This window comes from Melopsittacus undulatus, chromosome Z, assembly GCF_012275295.1.
Source record: "Melopsittacus undulatus isolate bMelUnd1 chromosome Z, bMelUnd1.mat.Z, whole genome shotgun sequence".
Taxonomy (NCBI): Eukaryota; Metazoa; Chordata; class Aves; order Psittaciformes; family Psittaculidae; genus Melopsittacus; species Melopsittacus undulatus.
In genome coordinates, this window is record NC_047557.1 from 10,785,367 (window position 1) to 10,809,059 (window position 23,693).

Here is a 23,693-nt window from a genome sequence, read left to right on the forward strand (position 1 = left end):
GAAGTGTCACCAGATACAGCATATGTATTTGTGGCAGCTACTGCCTTGCAAATAACAGCAGGAGGTCTTGTGTAATACCCGTATTACAAAGGGCAGTTTAGTCGGAGGCTCTAACAAGCTGGGCTGTTGCTTTGCCCTCAGCTATTGATTTTTCTATTCATCTAGGCATGATTATCTCTTAACGAGCCCTCTGAAGCATCCCCCCTGAGATTCCACTTTGTTCACTGATGATGATTAGGAAATATGTGCTAAAAGCAGTGTGCACACATCTGGGGTTTGCTGCAGCAGCTGATTAATCCCCATGCTTTCCCCTTGCAGCCAGGCATGTGCAGTGTCACAGGCAAAAAAAGAGACACAGATTTATAGTTCAATAGTATGATCCTGAAACAGGTGGGTCTTTACCAGGTCCCACTGACTTCTGTGCCCATCAAATCACCCATGGGATCACAGCAAACATTTCAGGTACTTGGGACACTTTCCCCCTTGCAACACTCCTTTCCCTACTACAGCAGTGACATTTTTGGCCAGAAGGGAGTTTGCAAACACAAGATCCCAAATCTGGTGGGAACTGAACCTCAGAGATGACACAATCTTGGGCCTTGTTCCCTGTTGAGCTCAGCTTTATCTCTTCAGTGTAATCTGAGCAGCTGAACCCAGATGAAAGTGCTTTGACCAAAAGGCTTTCATTTCTGCTCTGTCTCCTATGGGCTGCACAGGGGACAATGAGAGACAATTTCTGTTTAGATCATCACGAGGTATCACCTTGTAGGTGTTGGTGTCAGGAAGATGCTGCTGCTTTCTCTTTAAAGGCAAGAGGTTGCCTGTTTGTGGATGTATGGTTTTCCCTAGCTGCTCATTGTTTGTTAAGGGCCTGGAGTATGGGACAAGGGGCTCAGATGGAGAAAGGGAATTCATAGCCACGCACCCTTCGTTCCCTGCTGCAGGTAAGTGGCACTCCACTGAATCCTGATCAGTATGAGTCATGTTATTCTGCACACACCCACTGAAACTACGTTCTGACTGTTTCCGTTTGGCGTGTACCCTACAGCCAGCTCCAGCTGCTGGAGTAACCGGTGAGGAATGGGGTATTTTTGACTGAACTGCTACAGCTGCACACTTTGTTTCAGATCACACCCAGGAAGATGGGTGCACATGGATAGGAATCCAGAGCGTCTCTTCAAACTGAGCTGCTTTGGATCAGTTCCTTGGAGATGCAGTTAAATGAATGTGGCTTAAGAGCTCCCAACAGGCAAGGACAGCCCTAGAGCAACTGGTCACTTCATGACACTGCCTTCCTGTGTCCACTTCATTTTCCTCCCACAGTCTGACCATGGTACCAGAAACACACAGGACTTCTTTTACCCTTCCTCTGCACCACTCCAGTGTGCTTTCTGCTGCCAGCTGGACAGTTTCACCTGCCACATCCTCTGCAGGGATCAAGGACACTGCTCGTACACCTCATCTTCCCTCACCTGTAATACTGTGTATTTTGGGACCTTTGGTCTTTTGATATTCACTTTATGACTGTGCTGGTGTTTCCTGGACTATGGCAATTTGCAGATTGGATGTTCCTCCTACGCTAAACTTTTAAAACAGATCTCTGATCTTCAAGGGATGAACATCAATGTCCCAGTTCTTTCCTTGCGGTCCTGCATTTCTTATCCTCCCTACCCTGACTTTCAACCACAAGAGGATGCAGGAAGTCTCTCATAGCAAGGATAGCTGGGACAAGATGCCCATCTGACCCCTTATAACCATTGCAGGTGCTCATAACAACAGATATGTCAGTGGTCCCCAAAGTGAAGCATGCTCCTTATCCTTCACCTACACAAGGAGCAACTCGTTAGCCAGGATTAGTTATGAAAGGGGACAAAACTTGGGATAAGTAAAGCATAGGCAGTGGGAGGAGATTTGGTCATCTAATACTGACCCTTGGGAGTCTGTGAGGAAAACCTCTGGCTCCATGTAGAAAGGCTTTTCTGGAGTAGTGACTCCCATGGGTAGTATGAGCCATGAGCCTAGTGTTGCTGGGTGGAAAGGATCCTTGAACACTGCACCTTGCTGTGGGGGGAGCCCAGCTTGGCTTGATCAGACACAACCAGTTCTTTGCAGTCAGAGGCACCAACCATGGTAGAGCAGATCAAGGTTCAAACCTTGCAGTCCAGGAGTAGCAGGCTGCAGTTAGAAGACAGTAAGGGAAAGCAAGGACCCTCAGTGCTCCTTTTGAACTAGATAAGGTAATTGGGAAAGCATCTATGTTGACAGTAATTTAAAAATAGCACTGAGATAGTGAGGGCTTCTCACAAGGACTAACATTTATTTGCATTCTGCTCTGTGGAATGCTCCAGAGTATGTTTCTCTCCCACTTCTTTCCTAACCTCTAGTTACCCTCTCCAGTTACTCAGGGGCATATTAAGCCATTCAAAGCTTTACTAGGTCACCAGGCATATTTGGGTCCTGTGTGCTCCAGAGAGGGTCCTCTTCTCTCTCAGTTTTGCTGTTTGGAGGGAGAGTGTATCTGGTCCAGAGGATGCACTGCAGGCATCCCTTAAACATCTGTGTCAGTAAGTCTTCAGGGCTGTATCTTGATCATAGCTGAAACACAGCACAGGCTGAATTACTGGAAGTCGTTCTCCCAGGCACAGTCCTAGGATAAGGTCTTCATGACATGAATTTAAATCCATCCCACTTTAAGCCAGGCCTCTGTAACTAGTTGGGGAAGTGGAGGGATCAAAGGTGAAGCAGCGTGGTATGGAAACCACTGCCTGGCCCAGAAAACAGCTTGTTTACTGGAAAGGCAACAGGCTGAACTTCTTCCCAGAACTGTGGGTCACAGCAAACTCACTGCTGCCTTGCTGCAGATGATCAGCTGAATCTCTTCCCAAATCATGCTGGCTGCAGTGAGAGCTTGGACACCCAGCATACACGTACACCTCTTCTGCAGGCAGTGAATCTGAGACAACATTACAGGCTGCAGCCCTCCCTGATGTGTTCAGAAACTTGCAAAGGAGGATGCAGATGGTGTGCTTCTTGGGAAGATGCTACCCAGGGAATAAAGTGTAAGGCAAGGACAAGAGACCTCAGGGCTCTGTTCATAACACTGACTCACTCCTGCTCTTCTGAGTGCTCCCATATGTGATGAGCTTCCCTACATAAGCAAGTTCTCTGAAGTCCATGGGGAAAGCATAGCTGAGGGGAAAAGTAATTGCCAGTGTATGTGAGGTGTATCTCAGTGCCAAGAAAAATCATTAGCAAAACAGCCTACCCAATTGTTAACTATTTTAAAGTCTAGACAAGCCCCAAGGCCGGATGATTTTATGGTTGGGTCCACTCTCATGTCAAAAGGAAGGAGATGAACTTAAGTCGAGGAAGGCGGAAATGACTGTCGCCAAGGTCAAAGTGGTAACAAGCAAGTATAAACAGCGGCAAAGAAAGTGGGAGTAGCAAGGAATGAATCATCAACTAATATAGTGAAATGGGGGGAAAGGCAGAAGAACGTTCTAAGAACGGCAAAACTCCAGAATGAAGGAAGAACGAGAGGTTCTCCAAATATGTAGAAGGACCCAAATTAAACCCAATCCTTGTACTTTTGATTGCAAGAAAAAACATGGTGTTTGTGGCTGTTGCTGTTGAGATGAGGTGTTGGTGGTTAGAACATGAGAAATGACTAGCACAGGGGAAAATCCTATCAAGGTAGATGCCTTTCAGTTCAAAACCATCTGAAAATGACCTGGGTCATGAGGAGGTTAGTCCTACATGTCTTGTCTCATGTTGGCTGTTGTATGGATGTGTTGGAATTAGGAAGTCCATTCAATGAATGTTGTCTCAAATAGGTGTAGCCTGGAAGAATAACCCTGGAGTCATAGCAAAGGGACATTGGCTCTTGTTCCTCTTTCAGAAATTGCTTGTGGTGCTATGGAATCCTCCTCTTTGCCACTCTGCATTTCAACCTTTGTGACAACTGGAGTACTGCCATTGCAGCATCCAGGGTCCTCCATAGCTTTTCTCTTGATAGGACTTCAGAAAATGTCCCCTTCTAGGAAACACTCTTTGGCAAAGCCTCGATTCTTGTGCTACTATAATTACTCAGCTGATTAATGTGTTCAAGGGTGTGTAGGTAGGTTTGAAATTAATTCTAAGAGTGCATGGGGAAATATAGAAGATGAAGGAAAAAAACAATTATAAATACATATAGAAATCTTTTATCTTAAAATATCTCTTGCTGCCTGCAACGAATTGGTGTGTTTCAGGCAGGCATCACTGCCAACATAACTTAGGAAAGAATATGCTGATCTTACAATAATTGCAGTTCACAGGTGTAGGGAAGCGGATGGATTAAGATCGTAGTTAGCCCAGTTAGTCTTGTAGTGTAGGTAGGTAGGTAGGTAAAATGCCAGGGACTGGTACTGTGTTTTGAAGGGTCCAGCTATTTGGAGCAAAATGAGTGTTTGGTTCATTCAAGGTGGGACAAGCAGTGGGAAGGTCTGGAGGCTCATGAGGGTGCTGAGGGGTTTTGGTGAGGGGGGTCCCCTTGACATCCGTGAGGCCAGTTGTGCATCCCTGCTGCCAAGGGGAGGTCACGCTCTCAGGGATGAGCAAGCCCTGACGTTTCGGCTCCGAAGCAATCCTCCAGCAGGCTGGAGGAAGCTCTGTGGTTGAGTTATGCAATTCTGCTCTTTCTCTGCAGAGTTTTTGCTACTCTCAACTATTGGAAAGTGGGTGAGGTGGAGCCTTGGGATCAGCTCCTAGGACAGTGTCTCTGGGTTTAAGGAGTCCTGCCTGACTCCAGCATTACGGACTCAGAGAGAGGGGCTTCTCCTGGGAAATGGATCCCTCACCAAGTTCATCCTTTTTTAAAGCAATTTGATATGTTGGAGTCTTTTACTGGCTTGGTTTCCTTTTGAAGCTTCCGCATCGGCAGGAGGTAGGTAAGGCAAGCAGCAGTTGCCTCTGGAGTTAATTGGGGTGCCCCGAGCCCAGGTGCTCTGCTTTTCTGCTTTACTCTGTCACAGCTTGTTGGGCTGAAAACACTTTATTTTTAAGGGATCTACTGCACTCTCTCTATCTACGGGAAACAGAATTAAACTGAGGGGAAAAAAAGTGAAGAATTTGGCAAGGAGCCACACAGTGACTAGAGTAAGAAGTGGGGAAGTTGCAGTAAGTTTAGTTACCAGGACATTGCATGGTCAGCCTGGATCTTTAAGAGGCTCAGAGGCAAGCACGGGATGCCCTTCCTACAGCGCAAAGGAGCTTTGCTTCCTTAGGTGCATGTCCCGGCGCTGCGACTACAAGTGAAGCTGCTGGTCTTGGGAGGGGATAAAGCTGCGTGTAAAAATGAGAAGAGAGGAGTGTACCAGAGTGCTATGGAAGGCAACAACTTTGTTGCTGTGACTTTTCTAAGCCTTCAAGGGTAAGATTTAAACGCTTTCCTTCCGCTTGTTTGTTTTCCCTGTCAGTTTTCTGGGTGGCAGAAAACTTGCCTTATTTTTGGAGACTTTCTTTTCTTTTCGAGAGCTTTGCAAAAGCTCAACCAAAGCGCTTGGGGTTGAGCTTTTCCTCCGGGCGAGCCGGTCGGCTCCTGGGTGGAGTGAGACGAGCTGTGCATGATCCCAAGCCGCAGCAGCAGCCGCTCGGGGAGCCTGCTATTGTTTGCATTGTTTCGGGGGAGAGCAGAAGGCAGAAACTGGCTCTGCCTCGGCGGCTCGTCGGTAACTTGAGCGTCGCAACTAACTTTTGCTGGATGCAAATGTTCGACTGCCGTTCTGGTGTCAGCTTAAAGAGCGTTTTAATGAAGACAGATGGCGGATATTGGATCGTTGCTTTAAAACGTGGCAGATAACAGGCTGAAGTCTGTTTCCCAGCAATTATAGCTAATTGCATTGGCACATTTCAGTGCAGGGGTAGGAGCCGCAGTTTCGTGGGTTTGTGTGCGTATAGCTTTGAATAGCACCAAGAAAATAGCTGGAGGGCTTGCTCACCTCACCCAGGATACGTCTTCAGGTGTTTAAAGAGCTGGGGAGGTGTCAGGGTTACATTAAAACTCTGCATGCTAGTAGATTTAAACCAGTCACCACTCCCTGTAAACCCTGGTGCCAAGAATGACCATTTATAGCCTCCTAAATTTACACCAGGCTAAATTATGGCAGATGTGATTCCAGCCCTGAAGGAGTGTTATTCTGGGGTTAAAATCTCACCTTTTCTTGTCCATCCTGCAGCTCTCTGTGTTTCCCCACTTGTAGAGCTGTGAGTGGTGCAACACATGGTATTCCCTGTTTTGCTCTCGAGGTGCTCAAACAGAATGTTAGAAGGGGTGGAGAAATACAGATGCTAACGTGTTTCACAGTTAAAATACAATTAAGTACTAATTATTTCCAATGGCTGAAATTTTGTGTTTGCTTTCAATAAGGGAAAGCAAATACATTGTGCTCTTTGGATTCAGAATTTGGACGTTTTGACTGAAACAGTTAATACAGCAGAAGTTTAAAGGGGTCCCTTTGCAAACGTGCCTTTGTGATACTGGGTTCAGCTGTTAACAGTTGTTTTTCTGCTTCTTAGTAAACAGCATTGAAAGGTCAGCCTATGCAGGTGTGCTAGGACTTCACATATCTGTGGCCAGAGCATTAGCAAACATTGCTCCAAACTGTGATGTTCCTCTCTGCAGTACCTGTAGTAAATGTCTCCTGCTTTAGTGCCTCACGTGCACCCCCTCAGCAAGTGTGCAGTGAAGGCATGGAGGAAACAGGGAGTTTGAGGACCTAATGTATTTTAAACCGTTCATATTTTCCAGTTTTGCCTCGAAATCCGTTTTAAAGGGACAGGTTTTCAAAACTTAGGAGCTTAGTTTTGTTTCAGCTCACGGTATTTAACAGTATTACTCCACCAAGGGCACTCATCAGCATAGGCAGCCTTGAAACTTGCTGTCACAATGCCCAGTGCTTGGGAAATACTTTGTTGTATGCTGAGTCTGGTGCTTCAGCCTGTGACTGTTTATTGTTTGTGATTGTTACATCGCCAAAATATAGATAAAAAAACAACAAAAAAAAACCCCAAACTTTAGAATCTTGCTCATGTGCAAAACCAGACCTGACAGGGAGAGCTGGTGACTGGATGTAAGGTATGTGTTCTGGTTTATTTACCTGGGCATGGCTATTTAAGCTCTTTAGGGTGTATGTGCACCACACTATGTGTGGTGGCAAAAATTACTGGATAAATCTGTTTTTTCTGCCTAATTCTCCTGGTCCTTTGGCTTCCTTCTAGCGTTCAGCACCATTTCCTGACCCCTCAGATCTGCTATTACCACTGCTTGGGCAGGGATTTTGGTCAGTACTGAACTACACCCTATGATCCAGATTAAAATAACCCTTTCCAAAAATGATGCGTTTAACATGGATCATTTCACAGAGTCTGGGAACAAGGTGATGGGAGCAGAAGCATCAAGTGTTTTCTGATTCATATTTATCATTGTTTCTGATGTGCTGTGTAGCTATGTCCAGAGAAGAGAGGCCAAGAAACTAGCTATATTTTCCATCTGTAACATCTGCTCTCTGTTCATCTCAGTTGTGCTATGTTTTTTCTCGTTTTGACTCTCTGTGATGGTGGGAAGTGCTTCCTTCCACATCCAGTTTGCACTTCAGCCCTTAGCAAGCCATGGGATTGGATTAGGCTGTAGCCCTTGCAAATTCCATGTGCTGTAGTTCATTGCTACCTGCCCCTCATGCAGGAGAAGCTTTGCACTTGTGTTCTCAAGCCTAATCTGGCTCTTGTCTCTCTTAAATAAGGCTGAATTTGGTTTACAAGAAAGCATCCCTTCCCTATTCAAGATTTGTCAAATTAGCTTCTCACTGTGGATATTAAATTGCTCAGAGCCCATGATTAAACTGTCAGTAGCCATAAAGGAAGGGGATTGTCTTTGCAGAAGTGTAAGCCATAGCTAGACAATCTGTAGACACAAAAGCCTTCTATAGTGAGAAGGGATAATTTATTCTTAGTTTATACTCCACATCCTCATAAATGAGGAACTGTGAATTTGAACTTTAAATAATTTCTGCTATAGGCTCTGCAAACATGGGGAAGTGATGTGTCCTGTAAAGCGGGACCTGCGTAATTATTCAGACATAAAAAAACCCAAAACAACCATAAAATAATTGAGTGGAAAATGGAGCAACAACAAAAATGTTCAGAAGGGCTGTCACAGACTGTGGAAGGCAACTTGAGGAGATGGAAGCAGTGCTTCACTTTGCCTCTGAAAATAGCTGGTGCCAGGGAAAATGAAGGCAAACAGGAAATTGTCTTTTTTTCTGACTATAGAAAGTTTTTGTGTGTTTTATGGGTTTTCAGGAATAGGAGGCTTTGAAGGCATCTTACCAAAATTTGAGAAGTACTTCATGACATGTGGAAATGAAACATGAGAGAGGTAATTTTATTGCAGAAAGTGCAAAAGGAAATTAAACCATTAGCAATGTATGTGAGTGATATTGGGCTGAAGACACTTTGTTGTAATTTTGTGACTGAAACTAAACCTTACATTTAAAGAATAGAGAGATTCATAAAGGAAACTGACCCAGGACATGAATTTTGATTGCAAGTGGAATCTGGGGAACAAAAAATACTCTGATGGAGATTGTTGATAGATACAGGTGCTAAGGTGTTTGAGCCTGCAGGTAGGATGGAGAGTCCAAAACACCCCAAGAAAAAGACCTGGGACTGGAAGACAGGCAGAGCCGAGGCCAGCCAAGAGACCACATCTGTCTGTAACAATTGTGATAACTAGCAGAAATGAGAGCAGTATCTCACCACCGAAAGGGACAAGGCCACCATTTGTCTATGTTTGTTCTCATGTTTGTAGCTGATGGTCCGTGAACTCTCAGGCTGAAAACAGGTGGAAGTGTAAAGGTGTGAGCAGACAGGCCCACACAGGAGCTATAGCCACCATGAGAGTAATTTGCTAGGTAAAGGGGTATGAGGATTAGGTGTGTGAGTCAATAACAAAGCAGCAAAGGAAGATATTTGCAATATTATGAAAATAAAGGGTACACCTCAGTGCAATAGGGGTGTGTCAAGTCCTTAATGCCACTGTGTGTGTGTGTGCCCATTGAATACTGACACATTCTCATATGACACTGTGGTTTGGGCAAGCAAAGAACTGAGATTTGCATAAAGTATCATGCTGGCTTGGGAAGGATTCATAACTCCTAGGCTTTAACTAAGTAAACGCTATGCTAAATCTCTTTGATGGTGTACTGGAGAGGTAACTGGTACAAATGGATATGGAAAATTTATGACCCATATCTGCCTTAAAAGACAAGGTTTTATAGTAATAGTGAGCCTGTACATATTTGTGCTGTTTAAATTTGCTGTTGAGTGAAGATGTTCAATGAATGCAATGCTAATCAAACCCATTAAGAAGCTGAAGGAATTAAAGATGCCCTCCATGCCAAAATAGTGTATTGTTGCAGTCTTGTTGTCATACTGCAGTCACACCAGAAACCAGTGATTAAAGAATCACAATAATTAGCAAAAGACGTGTCAGAACTGAAGGAAGTTTCAGGTTTTTGTTTACAAGATGAGGATCATAACTCTATTGTTTCTTTCATGTCGTTACTGCTGAAAGGCTTACAACAACCCTCTCTTCCCTGTTCCCTCACAAATATAAACATCCTTTTTTTCCCTCAGCTGAAATTATATGCCTTGTCAATTGAGCACACAGCTGGGAGAGGTTTGGTAGCTGGGGATAGCTTTTCTAAAATGTTTGTAAAATACATCAAGATCTGGAGTTTAGGAGGATTGCCATGCGATGATTACAACCAAGCCAACGTTTTGCATCCTTGTGCTGCCAGTGATTATCAGATCTGTGGCTCCTGGTGCTCTAGGAAATGTGAGCTCTTTACCTCTGGGTATGTAGGTAGCATTGTCTCACTTCTTCCATCATCTGATGGGGACCCCTCAGTCCTAGTGAAGAGGGTTTTGTAAGACATAATAGTAATCCTAAAACATGGCAGAAATATGTTGAAAATTATAGGCTGAGGTCAGTTAGGGATGGAAAGCAAGGCTGGTCAGCAGGGTTGAGAAAGCTGTAGGTTGTGACATTGAATATTGTAACTTTAAGTGGTTTAGGTCCATGGGCACAGGACATTTTGGGGAGAGATGCTGGAAAAGTATTTTTTTTGGTGAGCAGAAACAATTGGATCTACATGAGTGAATATACATGAATGAATAGAGTGAGGGTGTCCTTCAAACACAGAGGGGCTCCCAGGCATCACAATCAGTAGCAGGCAGCACTGCTCTGAACTCAGGGTGTGTAGAACTTAGCTGGCTGGCAGGAGCTTACCTGCTGCTGTTTGCCTTATCTCAGGGCCATTGAATTGCAGCAGCTAAATATAGCTTTGTGTTAGCATCTGGAATAGAGATCTGTGCAGAAATGTTTGACCTATGCAATGATTGTGGCGCTTTCCTCAAAATTTAACTTCATATTCTGAAAAGATGTGAAGCTCAAGCTTCACTGGGCAGGTCTGGTGATGTTGTATAAGGTTTGTGTTTGAGCAGTGGCATAGCCTGTATTCACATCAGTGTGTTTCCAAAATATGATGTGCTTGCTACACTCATCTCCTTAGACACCTTTGCTCTGCACAGATAGCATAGGATAAAGTGCGAAATCTTCATTCTGTCATCTAGACAACTTGTTCCAGATAGATCACTATTGCCTTAAATGTCTCTGCTTGGCTCCACTGACCAGTTAAGTAACTGGTACAGCATTCCTGTTGATTCAGTCTCCCAGTCAGCCAGGCATTCCAGGCAGTGCCAGCTATAACTGTGCCCATGGATCTTCACAGGCTGTCAGCATGGACATCTCCATTACATCCTTTAAATAAACTTGGATGCTTGGAACCAAAAGTTCCATTACCAACAGGTTTTGATGAGATTTTATTTAGTTCTCAGTTCCTCTGCATACCAGGATATACTGAGTGCCTTAAATGCATTTCTGTGCCTGGGTTTAGGCTACTGAGAACCATACAGGTTAGTCTACCCCAAGCACAGAGAGTGACCAGCAGATGGGCAGCAGTGTGGGCCAGCACATGTTGAGCACAGGCAGATGTACAGGAAACCAGTGTTTTCTGATGCTTCCTCTTCTTCAGTGAGGCTGGTCTTGCCCTGGGTAATCACACAGCTCCTTTGCACCTTAAGGACAAGTTCTGTGTCTGTATTTCTCCTTAGCATATAAGACCAAGGCTGTAAGAGTATCTTTTTCAGTCTCTACTTCACAGACCCCTTCTTTGTGCCATGTCAGGAGATGAACAGATCAAAATGTCCCAGGTAGAGGTAGCCCACACTGATTGCAGGGCAATTTGCAAACCTGAGATGGTTTTGCATTTTAAACATGCTATGTGATAAACTGTAGCTGTTGACCACTGTGCTTAGGAGTTTGGTTTTCCCTTTTTATGGGCACAGAATTACATGTATGTGTGTATCATGTCATGCTTTGGGATAGAAACCCCCATCGTGAATTACCATCTTTTTTCTCTTGCAGAAGTTCCATGGATTTGGACTAAAATAAAGTTTTGGGATGTCTCTATTTGGATTAAAATTTGGAAAGAAGAAACTGAGAGGTGAGTGCAGTCTGCCTGGTAAAGCCATTGTTACTGGTGACAAACTAAGGAATGTAAATAGAGCACACGTGTGAGCCCTTGAGATCGTGTTTGGGACCGTGTCTTACACCTGCAGAGCAGGCAAGGGAAGAAACACTTCATTTACTTTTCCTGTATTTCATACTACCTTGATGAGTGTGTGGAGTGTGTGCTCGTGAACAGGGGCACATCTCAGCAGAACAGGCTGCTGTTTGTGCTCTGTCATGGCACATGGCTGCCTTGGGGATGTTGTGCTTTGGTATTTCTCCTATGAAGATGTTTTTGGGGAGTCATGGGTGAGCAACACACACTTCCCTCTCCCAGCCAGTTTATAAAATATGATCGAAGAAAGTTAGTGTGAATGTCCAATGCAGTCTTTGATGATGAAATGCTTTGATGTACTCCACAAACTGTGTCAAGTTCTGGGCCCCTCACTACAACAAAGACACTGAGGGGCTGGAGCAGGTCCAGAAAAAGGCAACAGAGCTGGTGAAGGGTCTGGAGCACAAATGTGATGGGAACAGCTGAGGGACCTGGGGGGTTTAGTCTGGAGAAGAGAAGGCTCAGGGAGGACCTTATCTCTCCCTACAACTGCCTGAAAGGAGGTTGTAGTGAGGCGGGGGTCAGTCTCTTCTCCCAAATAACAAGTTGTAGGACAAGAGAAAATGGCCTCAAGTTGCATAAGGGTGGGTTTAGATTGGCTATTAGGAAAAGAATCTTCACTGAGCAGGTTGTGAAGCACTGGAAGAGGTTGTCCAGGGAAGTGGTGGAGTCACCATCCCTGGAGGTATTTAAAAGATGTGTAGATGTGGTGCTTAGGGACATGGTTTAGTGGTTTTCTTGTCAATGCTAATAATTTCTCTGTGTGAGGTCCATACGACATCCAAATACACGTGTGTGAAGGTAGGAGCTGTCATTCTCTGCAGCACAATCTCACTTCTCAGCAGAAACCCCTAAAAGATGAACACCTGGAGGGAGTCCAGCAGGAGGGCTACTAGGGTATCCCTGAAGTGGGCTAGCTTCCTACAGCCTCTTAGGGTGCATCTTCATCAGACTTTGCAGCAGGAGCCACTGAACTGAGTCTTGTGTTCTGTTACTTTGCTTCCAGGCCCTGGGTGTGATCTCTGGTCAGGGATCCAGGTCTGCAGACACTGGGAAGAGGAAAAGTCGCTAGCCTGTCCTTTCCAGGGTGTTTCTCCCTGTATTTGATGAGCACAGAGATTAGTGCCCTACTCGTATTTTGGCATGAAATTATTTTTCCCAACCTCTTTGAGCTCAGCAGATCGAACAGCTTTTTCCTAAGGGTTTATTTTTGCAATTGTCCTGCTATTTCCCCTTCCCGGCACAGGGCAGACTGTGAACCCTGGTGTTAAGACAGGGGCATCCGTTTACTGCTCTGATAGTCCCAGAAGAGGAGGTTGTCTTTGCTCCTGAGGAATGATCTCTGCCAGCATCAGGTCTCTTTCTCCTTCTTGGTTGTGGAAATGAGGGAGCACAGGCTTGTCTATGAGCCACTGTCCACCCAGGGCATCTCCACTTGTAAAGTGGTAGCTGTTCTGATTATCAGGAAGATTATATTGCTGTACTAGGAGAGTTTTGTGCTTTGCCTGTTCTTGGGTTTTAGCAGAGAAATGTTCAGCTCCCCTTTTAGCCAACTGCCTAAGAAACTGAGATCTTCCTAGATGTAAACTCCATAATTTAGAGGGAAAAATAATTTATTTTCACATTTATGCACATATTTATCACCAGTTCAAAACCAATGAATTCAAACTGGAGGAAGTTCAGAGAAGGATAAGGGAAGCTGGGGTGATCAGGGAATGATGAGCTTCCATAACAGGAAGCTAAAGGAGCATTTTTTCTTTCCCCTTTAATTCTTTTGCCTTGCAGCCCAAAATCTGATTGCAGTCATTGCTGCAGCTTCATCTCCAAAAGCCCAGCCTAGGGGCACTGTAGAAGGAAGAGGATGGATATAAACTGAGCCAGGGCTTTTGGGAAGCTCCACTGGGTTTTAATTCCTGCTGCAAGGGACAGCCTGCTCTTCAGAGTAGCTGGGGTTTGAACACCTCTGGGCAGAGTTTGGCAGGGGAGCAGCTCCCTATGGAGAAGACAGCCCAAGACTGGCTCTACAGACATGAAGCCCAGCTGCCTTCTGGGACTCCCATTCAGATCTGATAGGAAATGTCAGAATCATAGAAAATCACTAATGTTATCAAATAGGGAAAATGAATTAATCTAGCAGCCATCAGCAGAGGTTACAGCAAAGGTGATGCTGTACAAAAATAATTGCTAGGAAACTGTATACACCATACTCTTTTTCCAAACCAGTAAAATGTTACTGCATACAATGCAAATGTAAATCAGAGCTATTTCCTGCAGGTACAGAAATGCAACTTCTTTTCTCAATACTGTGGATAAACAATTGTTTTTTCCTTGTAATAGTAATGTTTCTACCAAGCTATTAGAGAGTGGCCCAGAAAAACATTAATGAGTTGAGGGGTGAAGTGTACTCAAGTTCTGATTGGAAATGGTTACTTCAGCCAAAATAGAGGAGAAAAAAAAAGAAAAAATAAATAAAGATGGAACACAGAAGTACAAGACAAAGGTGAATGAGTCTTCTCATAAATCTTAGCAACACTTAGATGAAAATCAAATTCAAATGTAGTCCACTCTGCTTTTGAAGAGGCTTTTGTTCAGCTCCTAAATCTCAGTTGCTTGACGCAGTCTCCTGTGAAAGAATAATAAGAAGGTGTTGTCTTAAAGAACAAACCTATTTTTAGTGGTGGAGCCACTCTTAATAGCTGTGTCTGCATGGGACTGATAACCAATCACTATCTTTGGAGGAAGTCCTAATCTTTCTTTGTATACTCTCCCTATATGTGTAACAGCATCCCTGTTTTCACATTCAGTTGTCCATATTGCTGTTGTATCACCCTTAGTTCCAACATTAACAGCAGCACCACATACATCATCACTGTAGTCATCAAATGACTGGCACAGCAATGTCTCTAGCCAGAGTGATCAAGGTCACTTTGCCTCTGCTGCTTGTTTAGTGTAGTTAGCCATCGTCCTCCTTGCTTCTTCTTTTAATCTTCCCACATGGGTCCAATCCCATCCTTAAAGAGCTGGTAGTCACACCAGGCATTAAGTTACTAGAGAGCTGGATATGGTTGTATAAAGCCCAAAAGTCTTCAACAGTGTCAAACTGTGAGATAAGATGAAGATTTGCTTGCCAAGTTTTGCTCTTGTCATTTTTACAAAGCCAGAGTGCCGTCTGTTTTGTAGTGGATGCTTAATACACTGCTCAGGGCTGGCAACCTCCTGACTAGGTGCTGCTGCCTCAGCTTTCTCCTCTTCCAAAGGCTGAGGGTTGGGAGTGGTTTCTGGTTCCACTGCTGCCATCTTAGACCGGTCTGTGGAAATGTTTTACCACAACAGGCATTGAGTATGAAGAATATATTTATTTTTATGTAATTTCCCATGAGGGAAATGTCTGTGAATAGAAAAAGTTCTCAAAGTTAATTTCAGAACTGTATTTATTTTTATGATTTTTGCAGCGCTTCCTACCACTGTGTATTGCTGTTATTAACAACATGTGCAATCACATCAAGCTGTGACTTGACACGTCTAGGAGATACTGTTTTCTAGTAAAGGAAATTATACGTGCCAGCCACTCACTGTCAGACTAGTTTTTAAAATAAAACAAGTAACTATTTCAGCTGCTTTGTTTGGCATGTTGATATTCATCAAAATATTGTGAACTACAATTACAAAAACCAGGATACGAAATGATTCAAAATTCTAACCCAAATGTGAAAAAGAAACAAAAAAAATCTAAAGCTTTCCAAAATGAAGAAGAAACAGTTTCTGCTGCTAATATATTTGGAAGAAAAGCACACTTTCATTCTGAAAAGGACTGAAAGCAAACATGAGAAGATGTAGATGCTTCTTGAGAAATAATCTATTGCAAGGCACTTCTGAGATGTGTTGAGTCCCCCACTTTGCCCAAAGCCAAAGCAATTGGTGAAACATCAATGGGAGGATGAAGTGAAGGAAAACCAGGACAGGTATTATTGCAAGAAATGGGGAAAGGGAAAGACAAGGCAGCCTCTATCCCTCCCTGGAATAACCTAAAAGGGAATATTTTCTGTTTTATGTTTATCTAGCACTTCTTCCATGCCTGTGTCCTAAGAGAGCTGTTTGAACACGAGTGTTGTACACAATCTGAGGCATCCTTTTTGAGCTCTCATTTCAGTTTTCTCTCTCCTTATGGTGATAATATCTAATATTGCTTTAGAAAAACGCCAGGATATAATACTGAATATTATGTTAATATTACTGGGCCTCAGGAAGAAGTAATTCCAGCTGCCCCTCAAGGTTTCTGATTTCAGACCTTGTGTCTGCTGTGTGAAAATGAAGGTATGTCAGTACCTCGCCTCAGTAAGTATTTTGTTAGTGATGACAGAAAAGAAATAATTTTGCATTAATACCAGGAGCATGTGAAATGTTTTACCTGTGTGAGAAATTCCAGTTGCCACGTGGTGTTTATTTAGTGCTAGCAGAAGGCTGAGCTCCACACCAGGCACCGAAGACGCAGTCCAGTGAACACAAAAGTGTATTTCTTGCATTTCATTTCTTGAGGAAGAAGAAGGATTCTTGTTCTTGAGGCAAAAAGACGTAATAAAGAAGATCTTTATTTAATAATGGAGGAAGAGGCAGGAGGGAATAGGGCTAAACCCCTTTATGGCAGTGTCTCTGAATGGTTTTGCTGCAGGTTTCTTTTTTAAGTAAATCCCTCATATTCAGTGAAAGCTCCTCAGTTCCAGAGACAAAAAATGCATGTGATCGCCAGCATAAATCCTCCCCAGCCACAGCAGCCAGAGAGGCTCCATAGCAAAGGGGCATCTACACTTAAAAAAGGGAGGTTTTGGAGCATGGAGCAGTGGAGAGAGCCCTTCCTTTGAGTCAATAATAAAACCCATGTTTGTTTGCCAGGCAGCTGAGCATGTTCCTGCTCCAAGCAGGGCTTGGCTGTGACCTTCCCCGTGCCCGTTTTCATCCCACTGGGTTCTCACGGCTCCTCCTGCCCCAGCCACGCTTGCTGCACCCTGCCAGGCTCTGGCTGCAGTTCAGGGCAGGGATGGGCTTTGGTTTCATGCTGCAGAACAGCAGGCACACTGGCACCAGGCAGGTTACAGCATTGGGCTGATACTTGGGTAGTGAGGGTGCTGTTTTGGTTTCTGTCCCTGAGCGGCTGTGGAAAGTAGATCTCTAGCCAGTGTGAGCCTCAGACCTGTTGTAGAGCTCATCCCTTCACCCACATATCCTCTGATCCATAGCAAATGTTGACTTCCTGGGTTAAGATCCCTGGCTTTGGTTTTGGGTACAGTTAACTCAGCGCAGGTCTGTTCCCAGTGAGGCACTTCTGTATTATGAATATGAAATCTGGTGACATCACCACTGTAAGAAATAATCCTGCTCTCTTTAACCCAATGATAGGGACTCTACCCAGGTACAACACATGTAAATTGAGAAACTTGTTGCGCGGTTCCTTTACCTCTCAAGATTGAAAAAAAGTGGTAATTATTGCTTTAAGGTACAAGGAGATTTTGGCTATTAGCTTGTCAATTCACCTCCCTAGGAACACCGATTTTAGTTGCCTAATACAACAGACATACATCTTGCCCTCTCCCATGGGGTTGCCTTTCAATGAGCACGCTCTTTTCTGAGGAGAAAATAGAAATGCTGACACATTGTGCTGGGTTTCAGTCATTTGTGCACACGGAGTAATGGTCTAGCAAATACCTGAAAAAGCATCAGGATTCTCTCCTAGTGAAGGGATGGTGATCTTCTGGGTGCTGGATGCAAGGTGCCACTTGTGCCATTGCCAAAAGCTGGGTCACGCAGTGATGAAGAGGTGCCCAAAAGTAGGGTCAATAGAATCAGGGGGGAGATGGGATAGGAGGAGCTGGAAGGAGACACATCATGAGATTTGAAACATGAAACATGCTGCAACTGGTGATCTTTTGAGACTGCTTGTAGCCTGTTGCAGAAAAGAACTGACTTACAGTCACAGGAAGGTTGGGTATGTGCCCTTGGGAGCAGAATAACTGTTTTTCAGCTTTCGCAACGTGGTATTGGTAAGGTTAATAGCTTTGCTAAGAACCACTCTACGAAGAAAGCTGAAGAGATGAGTCCAGCCCCTGGATGTCACGCTGTAGCTGGTCCAGAACAGTGTTTCATGCTCCTGAGGTCACTCGTTTAAAGGGTGGAGTGGAGATTATTATTTTTACACAGTTTATGTTGTCTCTGTTCTGTTGTCAGGCTTAGTTACGCTGGCACTCCCCTAACTGGGCTGTGTTCCTTTCATGCATGAGGTATCAGGGCCTAGTTTGTATATGACTTGGCAAACCAGGCAGATCTTAACCTCCTCTTTCTTGGAGCCTCAAGACTTAATACCTACAAAACCTCTCCAACAGCCTGCTGAAAGCATTGCTCTTGGCACATGCTCCTTAGCATAAACCAGAAACAAATTTCCAGGCTGTCTGACCAGATCTGGAATCTAACCTCTTGCAGGACTTTTCCGTGCAGCAGTCCTAAGCTGGTGGGCTAGCCAGTTACATTTATAGCTGATTTTTGGCATGGGTTTAATTTGATTAAAGACAGATGTTATTCTGTGGTTTAGCTCCTAAATCTGTCTGCTTGAGAAAACAGCCACTTTCCCAGTGAGTTGGTCTCAGTGGTTAGACCAAGAACTGGGCACTAAGCCATATTTATGTACACTGAGTTTCCACTGATGAATAATCTAAAATAGTTTTCAGTGGCAGTGAAATGATAACTTGGAGCTCAACTCCCATTCCTTCTTTCCAGTGATTTGTGACCGGAGTTTGCAAAAGCCGAAAGTTTGAGTTGCTTAGAGATACAAAAAGGTTTCAAGAAATGAAAACACTTCTCATCTGATAGCCCTTCAGGTTTCCCCTCCCTTTATCCTCAATGCTTTCAGAATCAACAGGGCATGATAACACATGCATGCCTGGATCTACAGCCTGTGGTTCCCAGGTGAAGCTGGTGGAATGCTTGACTTTTCCTAATTTTTTGTTTATTGTGATCATCCAAGAGGGTTTATTTCAGTCCAAACAGTTCCAGAAACAAACAAGAGTTGTCTGTCTTGATAGTTGAGAACTGCTGGTTTAGGAGGCACAACAGTAGGATAAAACCACTGAGGCAACATTGCCCTGTGCATGTGGTCAGTGGTGGTTCTCCTTTGGTTTAGCCTGAGGACATGCTTGCTGATGTTGTTGGATGAGGTAGCCTTTGCAATTCACTATGGTGGTTCTTGCTTTAACCAAAGGTATTGGCTGTTATCCAGTAAGGAAAATGACAGTTCCTTGTATTTTGGCCTTCTTTACCCTGCCTCTGAGGCAGATGGATGGCTACAGTAGGCCAGAGACTTCATTCAGTTTTGAACCAGGTTCACAGCTGGAGCCTTCAGAAATGGGTTGTCTTAGGAAACCTGCCCTTAGGTACTGTATGATCAGTCACAGGAGGGCAAGACTTTGAGTAAGTTTCATTTGCTGTTGTTTTTAAGATCCCTACTTAACATGAACTGCTTCATGTTTCTGTGCTATCCCTAAACTCTTTGCAGCTATTTGTGTGTCTCGCATAAAAGCCAGTCCTTTCGGAGAGTGCATCTCTCCCCATGGTGACAAGCCAGGCTCCTTTCCTCACCGGAGCAGATATACATGTTCTCTGTTTCTGGGAGCATGTGAGAGCCTTGAATTTGAATGCGTGTGTTAAGTGCCTCTTCCATGGCCACATGCACCCTGGAGCAGGCTAAGGAAGGAGGACAGCTCCTCGCTCCCCAAGTGAGCTGGGAAGAGCAAAGTTGCTTGGGCATATCCAGCCGCTGCCAGTAGCTCATGGATTTCTGTTTCTGCATGCAGTCCCTTGAGGGCTGCCCTGCCTACAGAAAACAGAAAGTCATTGAGGACCTTAAAGCCTTTCAGAAGCTGATGCATGATGCCAAAGCTCTGTCGTGCCCTGTGTCTCATGTGCTGGCAAGGGAATAAGTACCCAAAGCGCTCTAGCCTAGATTAGCAGTTCTGGATGTCTTTGTGCCTCTCTGTCAGTCATGCATTTCTGTAGCTCATTCTGGTGAGGCAGTTGGGCAGACCTGCTGGCTGGGAGCAACATAGACCGTGGTGTTGTCCCCTGTGAGAATCAGCCTTCATTTCATCTCCTTGCCGCAGGTCTTTGGTTTGCCTGTGCTACTCCACTTAAGAGCATGGTGCATGCGAACAGCTTTGCCTCTGCTGGGCTCTGTGAATGTGCCTCTCTAGCCTGGTAGGTTGTCAAGCATTGTCATCTATTCCTATTTACATTAAAGCCTTTTATCTTTTTTCTGCGGTGTTTATTCCAGGACTAGACTTGGAGACCCTGGGGAGGTGAGAAGAGTAGCACTTACTGTATGGGAGGAAACATGTGAGCGTTGGGAAGTTCTGTTTTTAACAAATAGCTTTATCTTTTAACTGCTTTGATAATATTGGTTGCTCTCAGAAAAATTCCTGAAGGGGCACACAACACAATAGGTGGAGCCCTGCAAGCCTGGACCTCTTTAGCTCTGCTTCTGTTTTCCTCTGGGACACCAGACAAGTTACTCTGATCTCTCTGTACATTGTTCTCCTTATTGTGAAAGATGAGAAAAATGTGTCTGAGGAAAGCAGTGAAGGATTAAACACTTTGAAGGTCTTGAATGAAGCCTCTGTGGTTGGTCTGAATCATGGAGTTGGGGCAGATGGGAGCTGATTCAAAAAGCCTGATGCAGCTAGATGTGCCAGAAGAGGGGGGAAAACACATTTACCTGCTAACAAAGCTTTACATTGGTAATTTGAGGCCTTGATGCAAACAGCTCACAGAGACAAAAACAATAGTGATCTGGAAAAGGGCTTAAGAATTAGAGATCATATTTTACTTATAGGATGATTGGAAGGAAAGGAGGAAGAAGTTCAATGCACTGAACAGCTTAGATGCTTGCTAATGCGAGAGTGAATAAACAGGAAGAACTAGATTTCTTAACACATCATTTAATAGGTGTAATAGACATGTGCTCAGATAACTCATGAGGCTGGAATATTAATAGAAAAGAATTAGTTCTTTATTCTGGAACAGTAACAGAGGTTTTCCTTGTATGTCTATGTGCTGAGATCCAGCATGGAGAAAGAGATGAACAAATTGCAGATCTCTGAGTAATGCTACAAGGGTAAAGACAGGCATAGCAAACCAAGAAGGAAAGTGTTCTGTGAAAGAAAACAAACCAAACCAAAACATCGTTTTCTGAGAAACACAGAATGGTGATAAATGAAGAATTCTGGCTATGCAGAGGCAAAGTTGGAGGGGAACTTACGGTAACACGACCTGTGCAGCTGGCACAGCGTTTTGGTGCAGAGATGGGTAATTTAATGGAGCTAGAGAGGAGCTGCTTCCCTCCAACAGGGAGGAGCTGCCTGGTGAAAGCAGGAGGGAGTGTAAACAGGAATGATTATAAAATGATGCTATGATACTTAGGAAAAGTGACAATAGGAAAGCGTTTAAAATGGACTTCAAGAAAGAAATTTTCAGTAAATATGAAGAACTAGTAACTGAGATCTCATGGGAGGACAATCTGGGGTTGAGGGAGAGTTAAGCAGAGCTGTCGCTTCCTTAAATACTTGATATGAAAGCAGGTAAAAGTTATCATCTTCCAGGGGAAGGCTTCGAAGGGTGAGTGAAACAGAAAGATCACAGACTCCTCATTCACTTCAGGCAGAGAAAAGATGCCCCTAGATGGTGCAAAGCAACTTGTTTTATCCAGCACAAACTGTGTGGCAAAGGCAAGAAAGAGCTCATCTTGCTTTTCTTAAAGCAAGAAAAAGCTATCAATGATCTTAAGGTCCTTTCCAACCGTAAGTATTCTATGATTCTACAATTCTATATATAAAGGACAATAAAAGCTGTTCTATAAGACTTGGGATCTCTGGGGTTGTGTAACACTCCTACTAAGAGTGAGATCAAAGATGGTTTATGTCTGCTACTCAATGAAAAAAAGCCTAGCAAATAATGCTAAGAAATCTGGGAAATGCCTTTTTTTTGGAGGAAGGGGGGTGTTGGTGGGAAGGTAGGGATCGATTGCTGTGTTGTTCTGTTGTTTCATTTTTATTTAGACATCTAACATAACAGTTGCCAGAAGGACAGGAGAAGGTGGAAGGCTTTGCACTGAAATAGAGTGGGAATAGGTTGGCTAGGAGAGGTAGAGCATAGCCTGGAGTAACGCTGCCTTTGAGAGTTTCTGGTGTACAAACAGGTACAGTTTGAAATACAGGGAAGAGAGCAAGCATACCATCTATCTTGAAACAGGGGAAAAGGAAAACCTGGGCAATTATAGATATATTGGCTTGACTTCTTGTTAAAGGCTAAAATAATCTAACTAACCACTTCAAAGTAACTATAAGTGTGTTTGTGGGGAAGAGATGATTAATAGTTAGCAATCATGAAAAGCTGCAATAAACCAAAATGAATTCTGTATTAGCAGTAGCTGGAGGGCAAGAGAAAAAGCCTTAGATAACTGTCTTGTATCTTGACTCTCACTTGTGGCGTTTTTACAAGTAAACTGGAGATACATGCTTGAGGTAGAATCATCATACAGTGAGTACGAGAAAACAACATGCACTGACAATAGTTGTCAATGACTGATTATGGAACTTGAGAGATCCATCAGGGATGTATACTGACTCTGGTACTCAATTCGTCTGCATCATGGCTTGCATAACAAAGAACACACTCAGTAATTCTGCAAATGGTGTCATGCTGGCAGGAGCCAAAAGCACACTGAAAGATAGGATTAGAATTGACTAGTTGGAGAAATATCCTGAAGTTTGAGTGTAGTTCAGCAAGGACAAATGTCAGATTTGTATTGCTTGATGAGGCAATAGCTCTGTCAGAAAGTGTCTGGCAAAATTGGCCATATTCTGGAGCACCATCAGCTGTGTGCTGGTGGTGCCTAAGGATGTTATTTTAAACTACTTCTAGTTGAGTTGCTATGTGACATACACATTGTCTACAAGATAGGTGGAGTGTCTTTTATGCTTTGGTCAGCTTGGTAAGGCTTCAGCAGCAAACTGTGGCCCATGTTGGCCACTGTGCATCTAGAATGAGGTGAATTATCTGTAAAGCTCACTGGAGAGCCACAAGAGTGATGCTGCTTCTGAGTGATCGACCTGTAAGAAGTGACTGAAGAAACTGGAGTTGCTTACTCTTGGGAAAAGAATTCTACAGTAAGGCATTACAGCCTTAAATACATAATGAACTTGTCTGTGCTCTGTGTCCCAGGGAAGTAGCACAAGGAACTGAGGGGGAGTAGAAGAACACATTTGACCATCCCAGGAGAAGATGCAATTTATTTAAATTGGAATAATGGGTTTTATGTTAAATAGTGGGAGAAAAATTCCCCCAGGAGGATACTGCAGTCCTGGAAATAGGCAGCCTAAGCAACAGCCATCACTGAAGCTTCCTAGGACATTTATTGGGAGTGACAGGCATGACACTGTCTGGAGGTAGAGGATAGATCTGATGGTCTTTCAGAATCCCTTCCAGTACTTTTTACTCTCATGATAGCTATGGTGGTGTTGTCCCATCCGTGAGATGAGGCTAGGAGATTCACTTGTACTGGAGAACAGCACTAACAGTAGCCTGATGGCAACAGCTCCAGAGACTTCAGGTGAAGAGATGAAGCAGGGCAGGAGTAATGAGCACCACTAATTAAGTGTAATTCTTATCCAGGAGAAGCTGAACAACCTGTTAAACCAGTGCTGGTATTGCAGTGAGTAGAGGGTTTAAGTGTGCTGTGATACCAGTCTGCAGTGCTGCTTTATCAGTGTCACCAGCCTCTTCAATTGCCTGACACGGGGCTGTTAGCCCAGAGCACAGATTTCCTGTGACATTCCCTTTCATCAGCTCTGCTTGCTTTTTCTGATGTTTCATTCACACCTCTATTGACCTGCTTACCAGCAAGCATGCCTGATGTTTTTCCTCTTCTTTACA

The 23,693-nt window shown here is 44.0% G+C and overlaps 1 protein-coding gene and 1 pseudogene across 1 annotated transcript in view; one reads left to right on the forward strand and one right to left on the reverse strand.

Annotated features, from left to right (window-relative positions):
• The first annotated feature begins 5,196 nt into the window (after positions 1 to 5,196).
• LOC101879910 (phospholipid-transporting ATPase FetA-like) overlaps positions 5,197 to 23,693 on the forward strand; it is a 70,372-nt gene continuing 51,875 nt past the window's right edge. The window contains exons 1-2 of the mRNA XM_031044050.2: positions 5,197 to 5,410; positions 11,525 to 11,603. Of these exons, the coding sequence (XP_030899910.2) occupies positions 11,561 to 11,603 (43 nt within the window). The 5' untranslated portion in view covers positions 5,197 to 5,410; positions 11,525 to 11,560. The remainder of the gene's footprint in view (positions 5,411 to 11,524; positions 11,604 to 23,693) is intronic.
• LOC101878723 (eukaryotic translation initiation factor 4E-like) lies at positions 14,376 to 15,020 on the reverse strand (annotated as a pseudogene).